Source organism: Erinaceus europaeus, chromosome 6, assembly GCF_950295315.1.
Source record: "Erinaceus europaeus chromosome 6, mEriEur2.1, whole genome shotgun sequence".
In the NCBI taxonomy this organism is placed as follows: Eukaryota; Metazoa; Chordata; class Mammalia; order Eulipotyphla; family Erinaceidae; genus Erinaceus; species Erinaceus europaeus.
In genome coordinates, this window is record NC_080167.1 from 39,995,188 (window position 1) to 40,011,722 (window position 16,535).

At 40.3% G+C, this 16,535-nt stretch overlaps 2 protein-coding genes across 17 annotated transcripts in view; one reads left to right on the top strand and one right to left on the bottom strand.

The window, feature by feature from the left end:
- The window catches only part of CEP170 (centrosomal protein 170), a 116,831-nt gene extending 105,965 nt beyond the window's left edge, over positions 1-10,866 (bottom strand). For 12 of the 14 annotated variants that reach the window (XM_060192056.1, XM_060192057.1, XM_060192055.1 and 9 more), the window contains exon 1: positions 10,621-10,761. The gene's annotated coding sequence lies outside the window, so the exon portion shown is untranslated. Of the gene's footprint in view, positions 1-10,513 lie in introns of all 14 variants that reach the window. The other 2 variants (XM_060192044.1, XM_060192046.1) reach the window with 2 other exon arrangements.
- Positions 10,867-11,425: 559 nt separating this feature from the next.
- SDCCAG8 (SHH signaling and ciliogenesis regulator SDCCAG8) overlaps positions 11,426-16,535 on the top strand; it is a 278,824-nt gene continuing 273,714 nt past the window's right edge. For all 3 annotated transcript variants that reach the window (XM_060192058.1, XM_016193181.2, XM_060192059.1), the window contains exon 1: positions 11,426-11,779. In XM_060192058.1, the coding sequence (XP_060048041.1) occupies positions 11,692-11,779 (88 nt within the window). In that variant the 5' untranslated portion in view covers positions 11,426-11,691. The remainder of the gene's footprint in view (positions 11,780-16,535) is intronic.

The window sequence follows — 16,535 nt, forward strand, 5'->3', positions numbered from 1 at the left end:
TGCAACCGAAAAACATAGAATGTATAACAGTTTTTTTCATAAGAAATAAAAAATGACATTCTAAATACCCACTCATTCCTCTGTATCTATCATAATTTTTAAATGAAGGTTGAAATTAAATAAAAGAGTTTTTTTTTTGTTTGATTTATTTTTAACATCTCTGGCTTATAGTGAGAAGGGGGCTCAACCTGGGACTTTGAAGCCTCAGACATGAGGGTCATTATGTAACGAGTATTCTATCTACTCCCATCCAAATATCATTTCTTCACAAACTCATAAAATATAGTTGGTCTTGGAAATTCAAATTCTAGTATGGTACTAAATCTATTGCAAATTGCTTTAAGTTTTTTTTTTTTTCTTATTGGGTAGAGACAGAAAAAAATCAAGAAGGAAGGGGAGACAGAAAGGGAGAGAGACAGACACCTGTAACCCTGCTTTATCACTAATGAGGCTTTCCCCTGCAGGAGGAAAGCAATTTGCAATAGAATTTAGCACCATACTAGAATCTGAATTTCCAAGATCGAGGAAACTTTTTAAGATTTTGAAAATGGTACCCTTAGCAACTAATTGTGATGACTAGCTTTAATAGTTATTTCCTATTTTTAAAAGGTATTGATCCAAGTCTTATGACTAGCTACTTGCACATGCAGTAAAGCTGGAATATAAAAATACAAATGTCTACTGGAATCTAAGGATGTTTTATCCTTGCAGAATGCTATGTCCTAAAATTAATGAACTTTGAAACAAAGGGATTAATTTATCATCATGTTACAGAAGCTTAATTTTTATTAACATATATATAATACTTTATTTTATTGGATAGACAGAAAGAAATCAAGAGAAAAGGGGAGACAGGGAGGGAGAGAGACCCTGTAGTGCTGCTTTACTGCTAATGAAGTTTTCTGGGGACCAGGGGCTGAAACCTGGTTTCTTCTGCATTGTAGCATGTTCACTTAACCAGGTGTGCCACTACTGAGTCCCAGGAGCTTAATTTTTTTAAAAAAATTTTATTATCTTTACTTATTGAATGGAGACAGCCAGAAATTGAGAGGGTAGGGGAGATAGAGAGGGAGAGAAAAAGAGAGACACCTGCAGCCCTGCTTCACCACTTGCAAAGCTTTCCCTTTGTAGGCGGAGACCGGGGGCTCGAACCTGGGTCCTTGAGCACTGTAACATGTGCACTCAACCATGTGTACCACCACCCAGTCCCAGGAGCTTAATTTTTAAATGTGAGCTCCTGAATTTTGAAAATGTTTTATAGTCAAAACACTTTAATAGTACTTTAAGGTGAATTATCAGAACCATATACATTTTTTTAATGGTTGAAAATTACAGGTAGTGTATATTCCATTCACTGGAACTATTCATTCCCTTGACATTTAGTACCTGGCCATAACTTCCTAGACTTTTGACTACTCTTGAACTTACCATATATACTGAAGATTTACTGAGGTAAATGTTCTCTCTTCCTTTCATCTGCACTACTGAACTAAATTCAAAACTCCTAATTGCCAAATCCAAAGGTCTTTAATAGTCCTATCTTACAACTCGACTCAGTATTTTTTTATTTCATTATCTTCCTTTTCTAGACATATCATTTTGGTTTCGTAGCACTTAGATGACCATTCCAATGTCTCAAAAATCATCTAATGTGGAAGTTCTTACCTTGTTGTGTTAGGGAGTTACTTCCCAATGTAAGGTGGTTTTGAGAATTCTTCTATGAAACTAGTCTTCAAATACTTTTTTTAGATTAGATCGCATATCTAAATTTCAAGTCAAAACCTATCTTATAAGACATAGCCTTTATTTCTTTCTATCTATTTATTTTCCCTTTTGTTGCCCTTGTTGTTTAACATTGTTGTGGTTATTGATGTCATTGTTGGTGGATAGGACAGAAAGAAATGGAGAGAGGAGGGGAAGACAGAGAGACGGAGAGAAAAATACCTGCAGACCTGCTTCACCGCCTGTGAATCGACGCCCCTGCAGGTGGGGAGCTGGGAGCTCGAACTAGGATCCTTATGCCGGTCCTTGCGCTTTGCGTCATGTGCACTTAACCCGCTGTGCCACCACCCTACTCCCAGCCTTTATTTCTAATGCTTTCAAATCATTACTGATTCAGTGTCCTGACAGACTCCTCAGAAATCTGAGAAAGTCAGAAAGAGAACAATTCAGATATAGAAATTCTACTGTAAAAATAAACAAGATCAGAAAACAAACCACAAGTAGAACCTGAACTGGGAGTTGGTGTATTACACCAAAGTAAAAGACTTGGGGTTTGGGGGGGGGGGGGAAGAGTACAGGTCCTGGAAAAGGATGACAGAGGACCTAGTGGGGGTTGTATTGTTATGTGGAAAACTGAGAAATGTTATGTAGGTACAAACTATTGTATTTATTGTCAACTGTAAAACATTAATCCTCCAATAAAGAAATTCAAAAAAATAGACATGAAGTAGATGAAAGCAAAAGTTAAGAAAGCACTCTTCAATGAAATATTCATTGTATGTTTACATTTACATATTTCATCTTATGTCTGTGGGTGCCTGGAGTTATTCATTAACCTGAAATGAAGCCAAATCTGATTAGGAAAATGGTCTCAAACCCTATCAATAAATTACATCCAGAATATTAGTCACAGTCATTACTAGGCCTGTTTCAGCTGAACAAATACTTCCATCTCTTAGCCACCCATGGCATCGCCCCAGATTTCTAAATTTTACATCAACTAACCTCTGTTTAATCATATTATTTTTCTTCTTCCATTTATTACATTTGAATTCCATAAATGACAGAGGCTTAACATTTTGGAATTTTTTATGCACCACTTAGAATTAGGGAGTTAGACCATGCTTTCTCACATCAAACAAAAGCTCTTACTTCACTGAAATGCCCCAAACAGAAATTCATACAGGTGAAAGGCAGGGGAACAATGGAAGTGGAAATTAGTGAGATGAAACTAAGAATGAATACTTCTGAATGAAACAGAATCATGTAGATTTCAGATAGTGTATATTTCCTTCAGTAACTTTCAACTTAAAACAAAACTGTACTATTACTCTTTAAACACACGCACAAACAATGCCCCCAAAAGAGAGATGCAGAAAAAAACATAGGGATAAAGTTATTTAGCCCAGACCACTGCTCAACTCTAGCGTAAGGTAGTACTAGGGGTTGAACCAGGAAGCTCGGAACCTCAGACTTGACATAACCATTATACTATCTCCCCAGCCCATAGTAGATATTATTAACATATGAACATGGCTCTGTTATAATGGCAAAGGAATATAGGCATACAGACAAATGAAAGATTCAGAAAAATATTCAAAGAAAACATTTCAATTGTGACAGATAATGAAGTTATAAACAGTGAGACAAAAGGAAAGGTATGAATGTGTAATATGTTTTAGCTAAATTAATTTTTATATGTAAAAATTCAAATGAGTTCTAGAAAAAAATACATAAATGAAGAGATAATGAAATTTTGTAGTGGGATTACTTCATAAACAAAAGAAAAAAAAAGAAAAAAGAACTTACCATCATCCAAAAAAGATCTGTGTATATCTATGTTCATAACAGCACAATTTGTAATAGCCAAAACATGGAAGCAATCTAAGTGTCCAACAACAGATGAGTGGCTGAGTAAGTTGTGGTATATATACAATAGGATACTACTCAGCTATTAAGAATGATGAATTCACCTTCTTTGCCTCATCTTAAATGGAGCTTGAAGGAGTCATGTTAAATGAGATAATACAGAAAGAGAAAGATGAATATGGGATGATCTCACGGACAGGAATTGAGAAATAAGAACAGAAAGGGGAAGTAAACTTGGACTGGATTTAGTGCATTACACCAAAGTAAAGAACTCTGAGGGGGCAAGGGGTCTTTCAGGTCCTGGTGCATGATGGTGGAGGAGGACCTAGGCTGGGGGGGGAGAGTGTTTTGCAGAAAACTGAGAAATTTCACACATGTACCAATAAGTGTATTTACTATAAGCCATTAACCCTCCTAGGAAACATAATTTTTTTTAAAAAAATAACAAATTTAAAAAACAAAAGACAATCTGAGAAAAGTTTTACTATGTAAGACACGGAGTTGTTATGAGCAATGAGCATGCTTTTAGGAAAAATGAACAAATGGAACACACACGCAATTTAAATTAGAAATACAATGAAAAAATGCCAACAGATTTTTTTTAATGACCATACATGATCAAATTTTTAGTTCATTGAAAGCTTTGTATTAAGTGAGATAAGTCAAAAAGGAAAAGATAAGTACCAGATGATCTCACTTATAGATGGAACCAGAAAAGAAAACAGTTAAGAGAGCATAATTTTCTTTGTAGGCCTGGGGGGTGAGGGGGGATTTAGCAGCCATGCTTCCCTTTTTCTGCCTTCACCCTTATTATTCAAACATTCCACTTTAGAAGTAAAAGATGAGGATGGGTTTAAAATTAGGAAGAAAGTTATCTTACAGCCTCTTTCTAGCACTTTTTTTTTCCCTCTGCCCCCAAAATGATGTATGCTGTTAAAGGTGCCTGCAGGAATGAAAGGCACACGTTTTGTTTTTTGTTTTTTCTTTTAATAGTAGTCCTACAGAATCAGAATGGAAAAAAAAAGATCTTGTCACCCCAGTAATCACCAACATATTCCTTCATATCTAACACTATTAGGTAGTCTCACCCTTGGGACAATGGGGTAAGGAGGTAACAGTAACTGTAACTTTCACCTGTCTGTTATACCTCATTTTTTTTGTTTGCTTGTTTTTTTATTTATTTTTTATTTTTTTAAATATTTATTCCCTTTTGTTGCCCTTGTTTTATCGTTGTAGTTATTGTTGTTATTGATGCCATCCTTGTTAAGATAGGACAGAGAGAAATGGAGAGGGGAGGGGAAGACAGAGAAGGGGAGAGAAAGATAGACACCTGCAGACCTGCTTCCCTGACTGTGAAGCAACTCTCTTGCAGGTGGGGAGCTGGGGGCTCGAACCAGGATCCTTAAGCCGGTCCTTGTGCTTTGCGCCACCTGTGCTTAACCCACTGCGCTACCGCCCGACTCCCTTTTTTTTTTTGTATTTTAACTATTACTAGCTTTACCTTATAGATGGAGAAATTGAGTTCCTATAGTTAGGTGACATATTCAAGATAGTTAGGTGACCCTCACACAAGACACAATCAGTGATTATGAGGTAACTGCTGAAAGTGAATTCCACTCACTGAAGAGCATCAGTAGTAGCAGTTTTGTCCATTCACCAAACAGCAGGGGTCTACCTATGAATAAAATTTTGTTCATGAGTCAAGATTCAATAATTTCTGGGGAGAAATGTGAGTATCCTCAATGATAAGAATAAAGAGAAGTCTAATATAAGTATTTTCTTAGAGACAGTTTACAAAGGAAGGATACTACCTAAATTCTTTACAGTTGTTTTGGTGACTGATGGTAGTATAGGCGATTGAGCATTCTTTTATCTGTATCAAATAGGTCTTTTACTTGTTCTCCGTAACACCTCGGTATTACCTCTCTGGGCATTTCCTTACAATATGTTATGATGAGTTCTTGCTAAGCAGTCACAATTTGAGAGCATCAGATCTCAATTCTCAAAATCCTCAACCTAAATAAACAAATGTCCACCCAAGCATGCCCTTCCCTTGAGTCCTACTTCAAGTATAGTCTACTAGTGATACTTAAATTACAAACAAGCAAAAGCCCAAGGAATATACCAAAAGAAACATGACTAACACTACTATTTCATACACTTAATTTTAACATGAGAAAAGTAGAAATACTGAACCTCAAAAATTAAACCTCTTAAGTGCATAAGACAACTTGGAAAGTCTTACAATGTTTCCCTCTCATTTTGTTATAAGAACTGGCAGGCATTCGATTGCTTTCAAAGAGTTAACACTATTTTAGACTGTAAACAAGTGCACAGCCTGAAATAAAGTAAGGGATAATTTCTGCATTAAATAATACACTGCATTTAGACCATAACTAAAAGTGGATCTGAAGAAAAAGCTCTGATAAAACTCAGTGTAGCTGACAGAGGAGAGATTGGTAAAGGAGGCCATATCACATGCAAATGCTGGGGTCGTATAATATTCAGAGAAAGCCAGGAAGACCTGACATGTTGAGATAAAACTTTACTGTCGTATACTCTCAAAGACAGAAATGCTAACAATGAGAAAAAAGTGACACAGTAAAGGAGATACTAGTTCAATTGAAGTTACTTTTTTTTTTTTTTTACTACTTTTCAAATGTTTAAATGAGTCAACGGATGCCCATATGATGAACGTCAAAATGTTGTAAAGGTGAACTCAGTAAGTGATATTATCAGTCAGAGATAAGCCATATAAGACTACTAAAGTCTCTTCTAGTCCTAAAATTTTGTGAATCAGGAGAGAATAAATACACACTTTTTCAACTCAGTGGAAAGCGATGACTGAAAAGGTATCAGTTTGGGTTAGAAAACAAGAGATCAGATGTGGAAATGTTATACATGTACAACTATTGTATTTTACTACTGACTGTGAATCATTAATTCCCTAATAAGGAAACGAAAATAAACTTCAATTTAATAACAGCTTGATTATTATTTTAATAATAAGCTCACTGATTGTGCTTCAAGGGTCCCAATTTCAAATGTGTAAAATACCACCTTACAAAACTGGTGTATAAATTAGACACACACTTGGTCTCTGCCGAGCACTTCGTAGGCACCCAACAGGCACTGGTTTATTTAACTAGTAAGCCCCAAAGAGTAGTATTTTCTTTGTTAGTAGTTACTGATAAACCTAAAAGAATTACTTCTTCTCGGTGTCTCACTTTTTAATTTTTGAAACTTAAGAAGCAAAACATACTTGGAATTCTTTAACCCATCTATGTACAATCCCAGTGTGTAAGTAAGTAATTTCTGCAAGGTTTTCATTACTGTTGTCTCTGCTGGTCTCTTTTTTACCTTAAGACATAAAAAATGGGCTTTCTCTTTACTACATATTGGCTGCAAAGTTCAATTTGGTCAAAAGCAATTATAATACATTGTTGCACAATCACTTCAATTAACTGGAAGCGCATATAAAGTTTAGGCAGACTTTTTTGTTATTTCATTCACACCAGCCAACTCTCTGGTGAACGTATCCCTCAAAAAATATGAAGTACATAAATTAAAATAGAAATCTTTGGTTAATACATTTATGAAAGGGACCAAGTGATGGCATACCCAGCCGAGTGCACATTTTACCACTCAAAAGAACTCCAGTTGAGGCCCCCATCCCACCTGCAGGGAGGGAACTTCAGGAGTGATGAAGCAGGTCTGCAGGTATCACTTTTTGTCTTTCCCTTTCTATCACCCACTCCCCTCTCAATTTCTATCTGGAGAGAGAGAGAGAGATTGGAATCATCGTGTAGGCACCAAGTCCCATCAATAGATAAGTCATGGTAATTAAAAAAATAGTAACTTTATGAAATACAGGTAGTCTGAGTATTCTCCCTACAAATGAAACTCATTTGTTACTAAAACGTACAAGTATCTAATGCTCCAACCTATGATTTCTACCAAAAAATTTTCATGTGGTATCTGAGTTCTTTTGTTATACTCTGAGAAGAGTTTGCAACTGTGTGATCTTTTACTAAACACTTTAATAGCACGCTGCTTGGTGTAATTAGAACAGTGTATTGCTAAATACCCTGATGTCCATTACAAAGGGAAAAAATTATACATTAATGGAAACAACAACTTTTTCAAGAATAGAATTTTGTTAAATAAAAAGTATGTTGACAATCTTAAATATATACAGTAGTCAGTATTAAATGAGTGATATCTGACTATGGTTCTTTTTTTTCTCAATGATAAACTGGTAATGTGAATCACTAAGTACAGATTTAAAAAATTTTTATTTATTAATGGGAATAATAGGAGGAGAGAGAGAGAAAGAACCAGATATTACTCTGGTACACATGCTGCTGAGGCTTGAACTCAGGACCTCATGCTTGAGAATCCAATGCTTTATCCATTGTGCCACCTCCCAGACCACAGTACAGAATTTTTTTAAGTACCTTAATATTTGCAGTAAACGCAGAATGATAATTTTAGAGTGTGAAATTTAGTACTCTACCAATGAGATAGAAAACATGCAGATGGTTATTTCCATAAAAAGTAATTTTAGAAGCCCATTAAATTGACCAGTAAAATACATTTAAAGTTTGATTTAATATAATTCCACATGCATATTCAATTATAGATTATGGCTAAGTAAGTTGAAATTTAATACAACTATTAAAATATTTTTTAAAGTTACTGAAATGCAATGTAGAGCCGAATGACAGCAATTGTAAGACAAAATGAACTTTATGGCAAAATCAACTCTAAAAAAGGAGTTGATTGTGACGAAAAGCTCAACAAGAGATTTTTCTCAAAAAGTCAAGTTTTTGAAGTTGAAAGAATATAATCCACTCAAGAAAAATAAACTTAATAGGTTCTTGCTATGTGGCAATTTCATTTTTAACATAATTTATATAGTTTACTATAAACATTTTACTGAATATTAGGAAACAATATTAAAAATTGGTTATAATAACTCAAAGGGAGAAAACTCCAACTCTTGAAAAATTCTGTTCTTATGAAAAGCCTATATTGGGGGACCTTTCCCTCTATCAGCTACATTAACTTATGAAGTGCAATTTCTACTTCAACACTTCTGCTATTTTTCAAATTTTTTTTTGAGATTTGAAAAAGAGAGAGAGAGAGAGAGAGAGAGAGAGAGAGAGAGACCAGAGCACTACTCAGTCCCAGAATAGGATGGAGATCTGAAATGAACCTGGGAACTCTGGGGCTACACTTATGCAAGTCTGGTGTGCTGCTGCTTCTCATCTCTCAGGCCCAGCTTTAAAATTTTCAAATCACAAAGAAAACAACTAGAATAATACAACTAGGAATTAATGTACATGACTATCACAACTAAAAGAAAAAAAGTAGACCAGATTTCCATAATTTTTCAGAAGGTAGGGAAAACAAGAAAAAGCAATTTTTTTTGGAAAAAGACCTTAGCTTTCTTTGGCTCTGCCTTTCTTTGGGCCGACTTTGCAAATCAGTTTAACTTTTCAGTTTTGGAATCTTTCTCCATCTCTGTGACATACATTTAGACTGCAATTTTTCAAACGCCCACATTCTGCGAAGAAGAACGAAAAGGAGACTTGGTTTGACTTAAAAAAAAAAAAATGAGGGCAGAGAGATACAAAACGGCTTGCAACTTCCAAGGAACTATTTCCAGGACTGAGTTTCTCAATCTTTGAGGCCTCCCCAGTTAGTGTTAGCTCTCTGGGATTAGTCTCCTCTACATGTCCCTCCCCATGCTGCTTCATCAGCCACATTTCCCAGCAAACCTTGGTAGGCATTGCAAGCTTCAAGTTCACATCTATCATTTTTAAAAGATGCATTCCTTTATTTTCGATCAAGGGTTTCAACTGCTTCACCACATTTCTCCCAAATGGGTGAAATTTCGTTAAGAGATTAAAAATCTGAACAAATTCAGGCAGGGAAGTGTGCACCAGGCCTATGTTGTGTTAGCTTTGCTTTCACTGGAAAAAAAAAAGGGGGGGGGTGACAGATGGAAAGATGTATCCCAATCTATCCCCATAGGAACTTGACTGCATTACCCACCCAACTGAAAAGAAAAGAAAGAAAAAACAATTCTGCTGGCTCATTTTCCTGCCACACAACAGCTTGGCTGTCAGGGCCTTTGCCTTCCTGGTCCATTCTTCAGTCATGGAGTAATCTTACATCGATCACTCTGGCCGGGCTTGCACCAGCACTGCCCCTGGCTTCCAGAAGCTCACAGTCTTCAGATAAACACGACTCGACCAAACGCCAAGGGAAAAGAGAGAGAGAGAGAGAAGAGGAAGATTCCACGACTTAAGATACAAAATCCCGCGCCTTCCCGCCCTGGGCTCTGCTGAGCAGCTGAAGATCTTTTTTTCCTTCCTTCCTTCCTTCCCTCTCTCCCCCTCTCTCTCATAAACCACCACCCTGCGTGGGGCTCTTAGGACAATGAAGCCGACAGGAAGCCTCTCTCCTCCCGGGCTTCGCCGGGGGCTCCAGGCTCCGCGGGTTGCAGCGCCGAGCGGGCAGCGTGACAGCGTTCTCCGCCCTCCTCCCCGCACCGGGAGGCGCCAGCTAACCTCCCGCACCCCCCACCCCCGCAGCCACACGGGCAGGATCGTCACAGCCCTCGCCGGCGACAGCGCGGCCATTCCCTCCTGGCGCTGCCCGCACCCTCGCGATCTGCAACGGCGCAGGGATGGGGAGGCTGCACAAAGCCTCCAGGCAGCTGGAAAGGATTCAGCATATTTCGGGGGCGAAGGCCGGGGGCCCCGGGAAGCGGAGGTCACGGGACCGGGGGGACGCGGGGGAGGGGGAGGAGCGGCCCCGCCGAGCTCCCGGTCGCTGCCCCGGGGGCGGCGGCGCCGCGCGGAGCATCCGGGAAGCCCCCCCCCGGGCCGCCCGGTCCCGCACCCCGCCCTACCCGGGCCGCGCCCCGCATCGCGGATGCAGCAAGGCGGCGGAGGATGCGGGAAGGCAGCGGCCAGGGGACTGGCAGCGCGGAGCTGAGCAGCTCAGCGCATCACTCACCCCTCGCCGCCGAGAAGGGAGCCCAACCGGGGAGGCGGGGCGCGTCGCGTCCCGTGAGTCTCTAGCACGCCATCCTCCCTCCACCCCGTCCTCGTCGTCGTCTTCACCTTTGTCGTCTTCGTCTCTACCGCTGCGATCGGCTCCGCTGGGCTATAACGTTATTCCACACACAACCCACACATAGCGGTAACGGCAAAGAGCGGCTGCCCAGTGCGCAGGCGCCGGGCGAAAGGGCGAAGAGCCAGGCCCTGTCCCCTCCTCCTTGCCAGGCCCAACGATCTCCGAGTGCGCAGGCGTCAAATACAGACAATGAAAAGCGGTTGTGCGAGGGTCTCTCCCTGGGGCTTCTCCAGTGTCCTACTGCGCAGGCGTATCCCCGAAGACCTGCTTGAACAATGAAGTGGACACTGGCAATAGCTGGGACCGCAGTCAACAAGGACTACAGTTCCCGGCGGGCAATGCGCCAACTCCAGGGGGTCTTCGCGTTGCCCGGCATGCTAGGGTTTATAGTGTCCGCAGCTTTCATTATCTAGGATGTTTGGAAACATTAGAGCTTCTCATGCTTGACGATTTATTTGGATATTCTCATAAAGATCGCGGCTGAAGAGTTCAAAGCTTGTTATTTGTATCCTTGAGGATCCTTAACGATCAATTACACACTAGTAAAGTGTCAAGGCCTTTAGAGAACACTTCTGTCAGTTGGGTGGTCCAAACATCAGGATGCGATTAAAGCAGAAAAAAGGAGGAGTCTTCAAGCAGTCTCTTGGCAACCGAATTTGAGAGCCAAATCTCCCGAGCTTGCGCCTGGAGCGCGATGCTTTCTGGGAATTGTAGTTTAGTTGGAAGCGCAATTGGGGGCGCTAAGTACAACGGACCCTCAGCCTAGACACTACATCTCCCGACGTCCACCGAAAGGAGCAGGGGGTGGGGCGAACTCCCTGGAGCTGACTTGGGAGTTCCGTGCTCCCTAATGACAGCAGCGGCAGGAAGCGGACTAGCGCTTCCCTGGCGCTAAGGCCTCTTGTTCCCTGAGGGGAGATCACTGGACACTTTTCCACGTATCTCCCATCTATGAGCACCGAGTCTGTGATCCTGGCGAAGTCCCCGGAGACCTCTACCCTGGAGGAGATTCTGGGGCAGTATCAACGGAGTCTCCGGGGTGAGTTGCTCCGAACATCCGTGCCCTTTAGCGCCAGGGTCTGGTGGGCGGGCGCCAACCAGATGTGCTTCCTCAGTAACTCCTCAGTCCTGCTCCAGCCAGGACGCAAAGGAAGAAGATGGATGTTGCTATGTTCTTTGAGAAAAAACGAAATAGTTGTTTGTCTTTACGGTTACGCAGTGTTGTTTCTCTTGATTCCCAGGTTACCTGAACTAAACTCCCTGATCTTCATTTGGCCACTTCTCTTCCTCAACACCAGCAGCAACTCTTGGACTGATCTGTGTCACTTCTGCTGGTTTCCTATACTTTACGCTTTAATTCACTGATATTCACACTTTCAAAATTATATATCGTATTAAATGTGACTTCTAGAACCAGGAAAAAGCACACCAATAATCATTTTAACAATAGCTTTTACTTTGTGATCTAAGCTATCTACCATGCCTTAAATTATTTAAAATATACAGCTTTCTGAACGTCTCTTTCATACAATCTAAGTGAAGTTGAGGCACAAAAAAGACTCAGTTACAAACCCACACAGCTGGTTATTGGCAGAGCAGGTATTAAATTTATTCAGGGCTGTATACCTGTAAAATCTTCATTCTCTTTACTAATTGTATCACAATTACTATCTCTTTATTTAATTCATATTTTCTTAGTCTGTTGCCCTAAGTGAGTACAGGAATGATGTTCAGTATGCCCGGGCCACTCAGTGGAGTCCAAGTGTTAGCACAGGAGGGCCTGGGTCTTGAACCTGGGGAGTTGGAGGTGGAGGGGGACTTAATGAGTGATGGAGCAGTGCTGTAAGTGCCTCTCTCTCTCTTCCTCCTCCATATTTCTCCATATTTCAATCAAAAAATAAATAAAATTAGGGGACAGGTGGGGGCGCACTGGTTGAGTGCACATGTTACAATGAGCAAGGATCCGGTTCCAGCCCCCCAGTCCCCACCTGCAGGAAAGCTTGGCAAGTGGTGAAGCAGTGCTGCAGGTGTCTCTCTCTCTCCCTCCATCTTTGTCACCCCCTTCCCTCTCAATTTCTGTCTATCCAAAAAATAAATAAAATCATTAAAATAAATAGATAAAATTAAACTTTAAAAAAAAGGCCACTGAAAGTGTTGGAGTCTTCCTGCAAGGCACCCAGCCCCAGAGATAACCCTGGTGGAAAATAAAACGAGGAAAGTCTCCACTTGTACCTTAGATCTGTTATCTTCAGTGCCACACTAGAAACCTGAATTCTGTTTTTTGTGGATTTTTTTTTTTTTTTTTAGATTATAGGATTGCAGGGAATAGCTCCATACCACACCCACCACCAAAGTTATGTTTTCCCACCCTCCCACCTCCCAAAGATAATCACTGGGGGCTGGTCGGTAGAGCAGCGGGTTAAGCGCAAGTGGTGCAAAGAGGAAGGACCAGCTTAAGGATCCTGGTTCGAGCCCCCAGCTCCCACCTGCAGGGGTGTCGCTTCACAAGCAGTGAAGCAGGTCTGCAAGTGTCTTTCTCTCCCCTCCTCTGTCTTCCCCTCCTCTCTCTACTTCTCTCTATCCTATCCAACAACGATGACAGCAGTAACAATAATAATAACAACAAGGACAACAAAAATGGGAAAAATGTCCTCCAAGAACAGTGGATTCTTAGTGCAGGCATGGAGCCCCAGCGATAACCCTGGAGGCAAAAAAAGAAAAGAAAAAAGATAATCACCGTAGTTTTCACTGCTCTTTTAAAGTGGAGGTGATGACATTACCTGATTTTATATATCACACATCTTTTACTGTTACCCATAAGCAGGAAATATATTTTACTTGGAACATATACATGTAAACTCAGAGAAGTTTCATTAAAGAATTTCAATGCTAGAGATAGGGATTGTGATTCAGCAAGCAAAGCACATGCTTTCAATGAGTGAGGCCATGGACTCCCATTTCCAGTACCACATGAGGACTGAAAGAACTCACAGGTAGAACTCCATGAGTGATGAAGCAATATTTTTGGTTTCACTCTCTTCCATGAAAATATACAATAGAAAAATTGACTAAGTTGGTTCAGTGTTGTCTCCCATGTATGAGACACTTAGTTCCTTCCAGAAAAATATAAAACAACTTTTTTTTTTTTCCAGCCAGAGAGGTGAATCAGCAGTTGGAGTACAGGCTTTGCAGACTTGAAGTTCCAGGTTCCATCTTCATCAGTGCATTTTTCAGAGTAGTGATCTGATGGGTCTCTGTCTCACTCAATAAATAAATAAGCAAACAAGTAAATCTATAAATGCATTATTTAATTGGCCCAGAGTAGTGAAAGTGCATGTTTGTGAGGACCCAGCTTGACAAAGTTTTTTTTTTTTTTTCCCAAAAAAAAATTACTCAACCAGATGTGATGAATCACCCACCTGACCTCCTGCCTACCTCTCTCTCCCTCTTCCTCTCTTCTTTTTGTTTCCTAGCAGGGTTTTCTCTGGAACTTTGGCAGTTACACTATTCCACCACTTTTGGCAGTCTCTCCTTTTTACAGATACAACGTGAGAAGCAGATAGAGCGAAAGCATACACTTCAGGTCTTTCATGCCTGAAGCTCAGACATCCCAGGTTCAGTCTCCAGCTGGTACCACCATAAACCAGAGCTGAGCAATGCTCTGTTCTTTCTCTCTGTTGCTTTCTGTGTGTCTTTCTCCTCTCCGCCCCGCCCCCCCCAGTGTGTGTGTGTGCACGTGCACGTGTGCGCTTTCATTAAAATAAAATTAAAATAAAGGGAGAAAGAGGCAGGATAAAGACAAGACACCACAGTACTGCTCCACTACTCATGAAGGGTTTCTTGTGCAAGTGCTTCCATATGATGACTGGGGGGTTCAAACCTTGATCTTCAAACATGATAAAATGTTCATTTCACTGGGTGAGCTCTCTCCTGGCCCTCTACACTCTTTCTGCTCCCACAGTTTTCTGTAGTAGTCCCTCATTTTTATGGCTTTTCCTTTAATTGCAATTTTGGCATTATTTTAGAGTTTTACAACATTGAGAATATGAAGTTCTGGTGTGAAAAACAGAGTCAAGATTTCACTCCCTTGCTTTTAAAACATGATTGAGGGATGGCAAAATAGCTTACTTAGCTAGTACAATGCTTTGCCATGTACATGACCCAAGGTCCTGGCCCCACTCCCACTGCATTGAAGAAAGCTTTGGTGCTTCTTGCCTCTCTACTCTCATGGCCCTATAGTAATCACAGAAATAGGGATTCCCTATGCAAACTCCATACTTGCCTCTTACTCTTTCTCTCACAGTTTTCAAATGACCCTTCTAAAGAACTCTCCTGCTTTGGCTTGTCTATGCTCTCACAGCAAGATATTGGAGAGGTTTAGTAGCTCTTAAGAAATAGCAAAAGAAAGACAACAAGGGCAACAAAAGGGAAAATAAATAAATAAAATAACTTTTTTTAAAAAAAAATAGCAAGAGAACAAAAGGAAGAATGGAAGGAAGGACAAAGAGAGGTAGAGAAAGAGAGACTTAAAGATGTAGAGAAGCAAAATGGCTTCATTGCCTCTACAGATCTGTAATACTATTCTTACAAAGTATATGATCTTATGTTTCCAGTAGGATAAAAAGAGGTTATATCTGGGAGCCAGGTGGTAGCACAGTGGGTTAAGCTCACATGGTACTGGAAGCTCAAGGACTGGTGTAAGGATCCTGGTTCAAGCCCCTGGCTCCCCACCAGCAAGGGGGTCGCTTCACAAGCAGTGAAGCAGGTCAGCAGGTGTCTATCTTTCTCTCCCTCTCTCTGTCTTCCCCTCCTCTCTCGATTTCTCTGTTCTATCCAACAACAACAGATATAAGAACAACAACAAGGGCAGTGAAATGGAAAAAATAGCCTCCAGGAGCAGTGGATTCCTGGTGTAGTCACCGAGCCCCAGTGATAACCCTGGAGGCAAAAAAAAAAAAAAAAAAAAAACTGATTATATCCAAGATACCCTGGGAGACCCAGAGTCTAACCTAGAACTGGAAGTGATTTGGGAGACCCAGCGTTATGATTAAGTGTTTATTCATTCTGTAGGCAGCTGGTCATTTTCTTTGTAAACTGATACAGTTTGGGGGAAATCAAAGATAATATTGATGTTCTATATTTTTACTTGTATAACAGGTCACTGCTGTCTCATTCTTACAGTGTAATGGGACCTGTGTTAATCTCACTAGCCAAGTATGTGATCACTGAATTAGCCTGCAGTGATATCATCTGGGACCTTTAGCAAGCTTAAAAAAGCATGTCTGTAACTCAAGTAAAAGTTCTCCTTTTTCTGTTTGACTTGTCAAACTTGTACTTCTTCTTTTGCCATTTTTTTTTTTTTTGTAGTTCTCAAGTATTTTCTGAGTGGGGATGTTCTGCAATAGTGTGTGTGTGTGTGTGTACACATACATACTTTTCTTTATAGTTGTAACTTTTACAATCACTGTTGGCCAGATTAAAGAAAAGCCAGTAGTATTCCATTTTTCCTTCCTACATCTGATAAGACAGGATTGGGCAGTCAGAAAAGGGTGTGTTAATGATAAATAATCATCTCTGGAATAACCTAAAACCAAAAATTTGCTTCAGCTTTAGCAATTTTAAGGCCATTTTCATATATAACTGGGCAGAAAAAAAAGATAAGTTAATTTTCAAGTGTTTGAGATACTAAGAATAATTATTTTTTCTCTCCTGAGATACTTAAAAGACTTAAATTCTGAGCACTTCACAAGACTGAGCTAAGACTTTCCCATCATTTCATTTTATGACACTCTCCT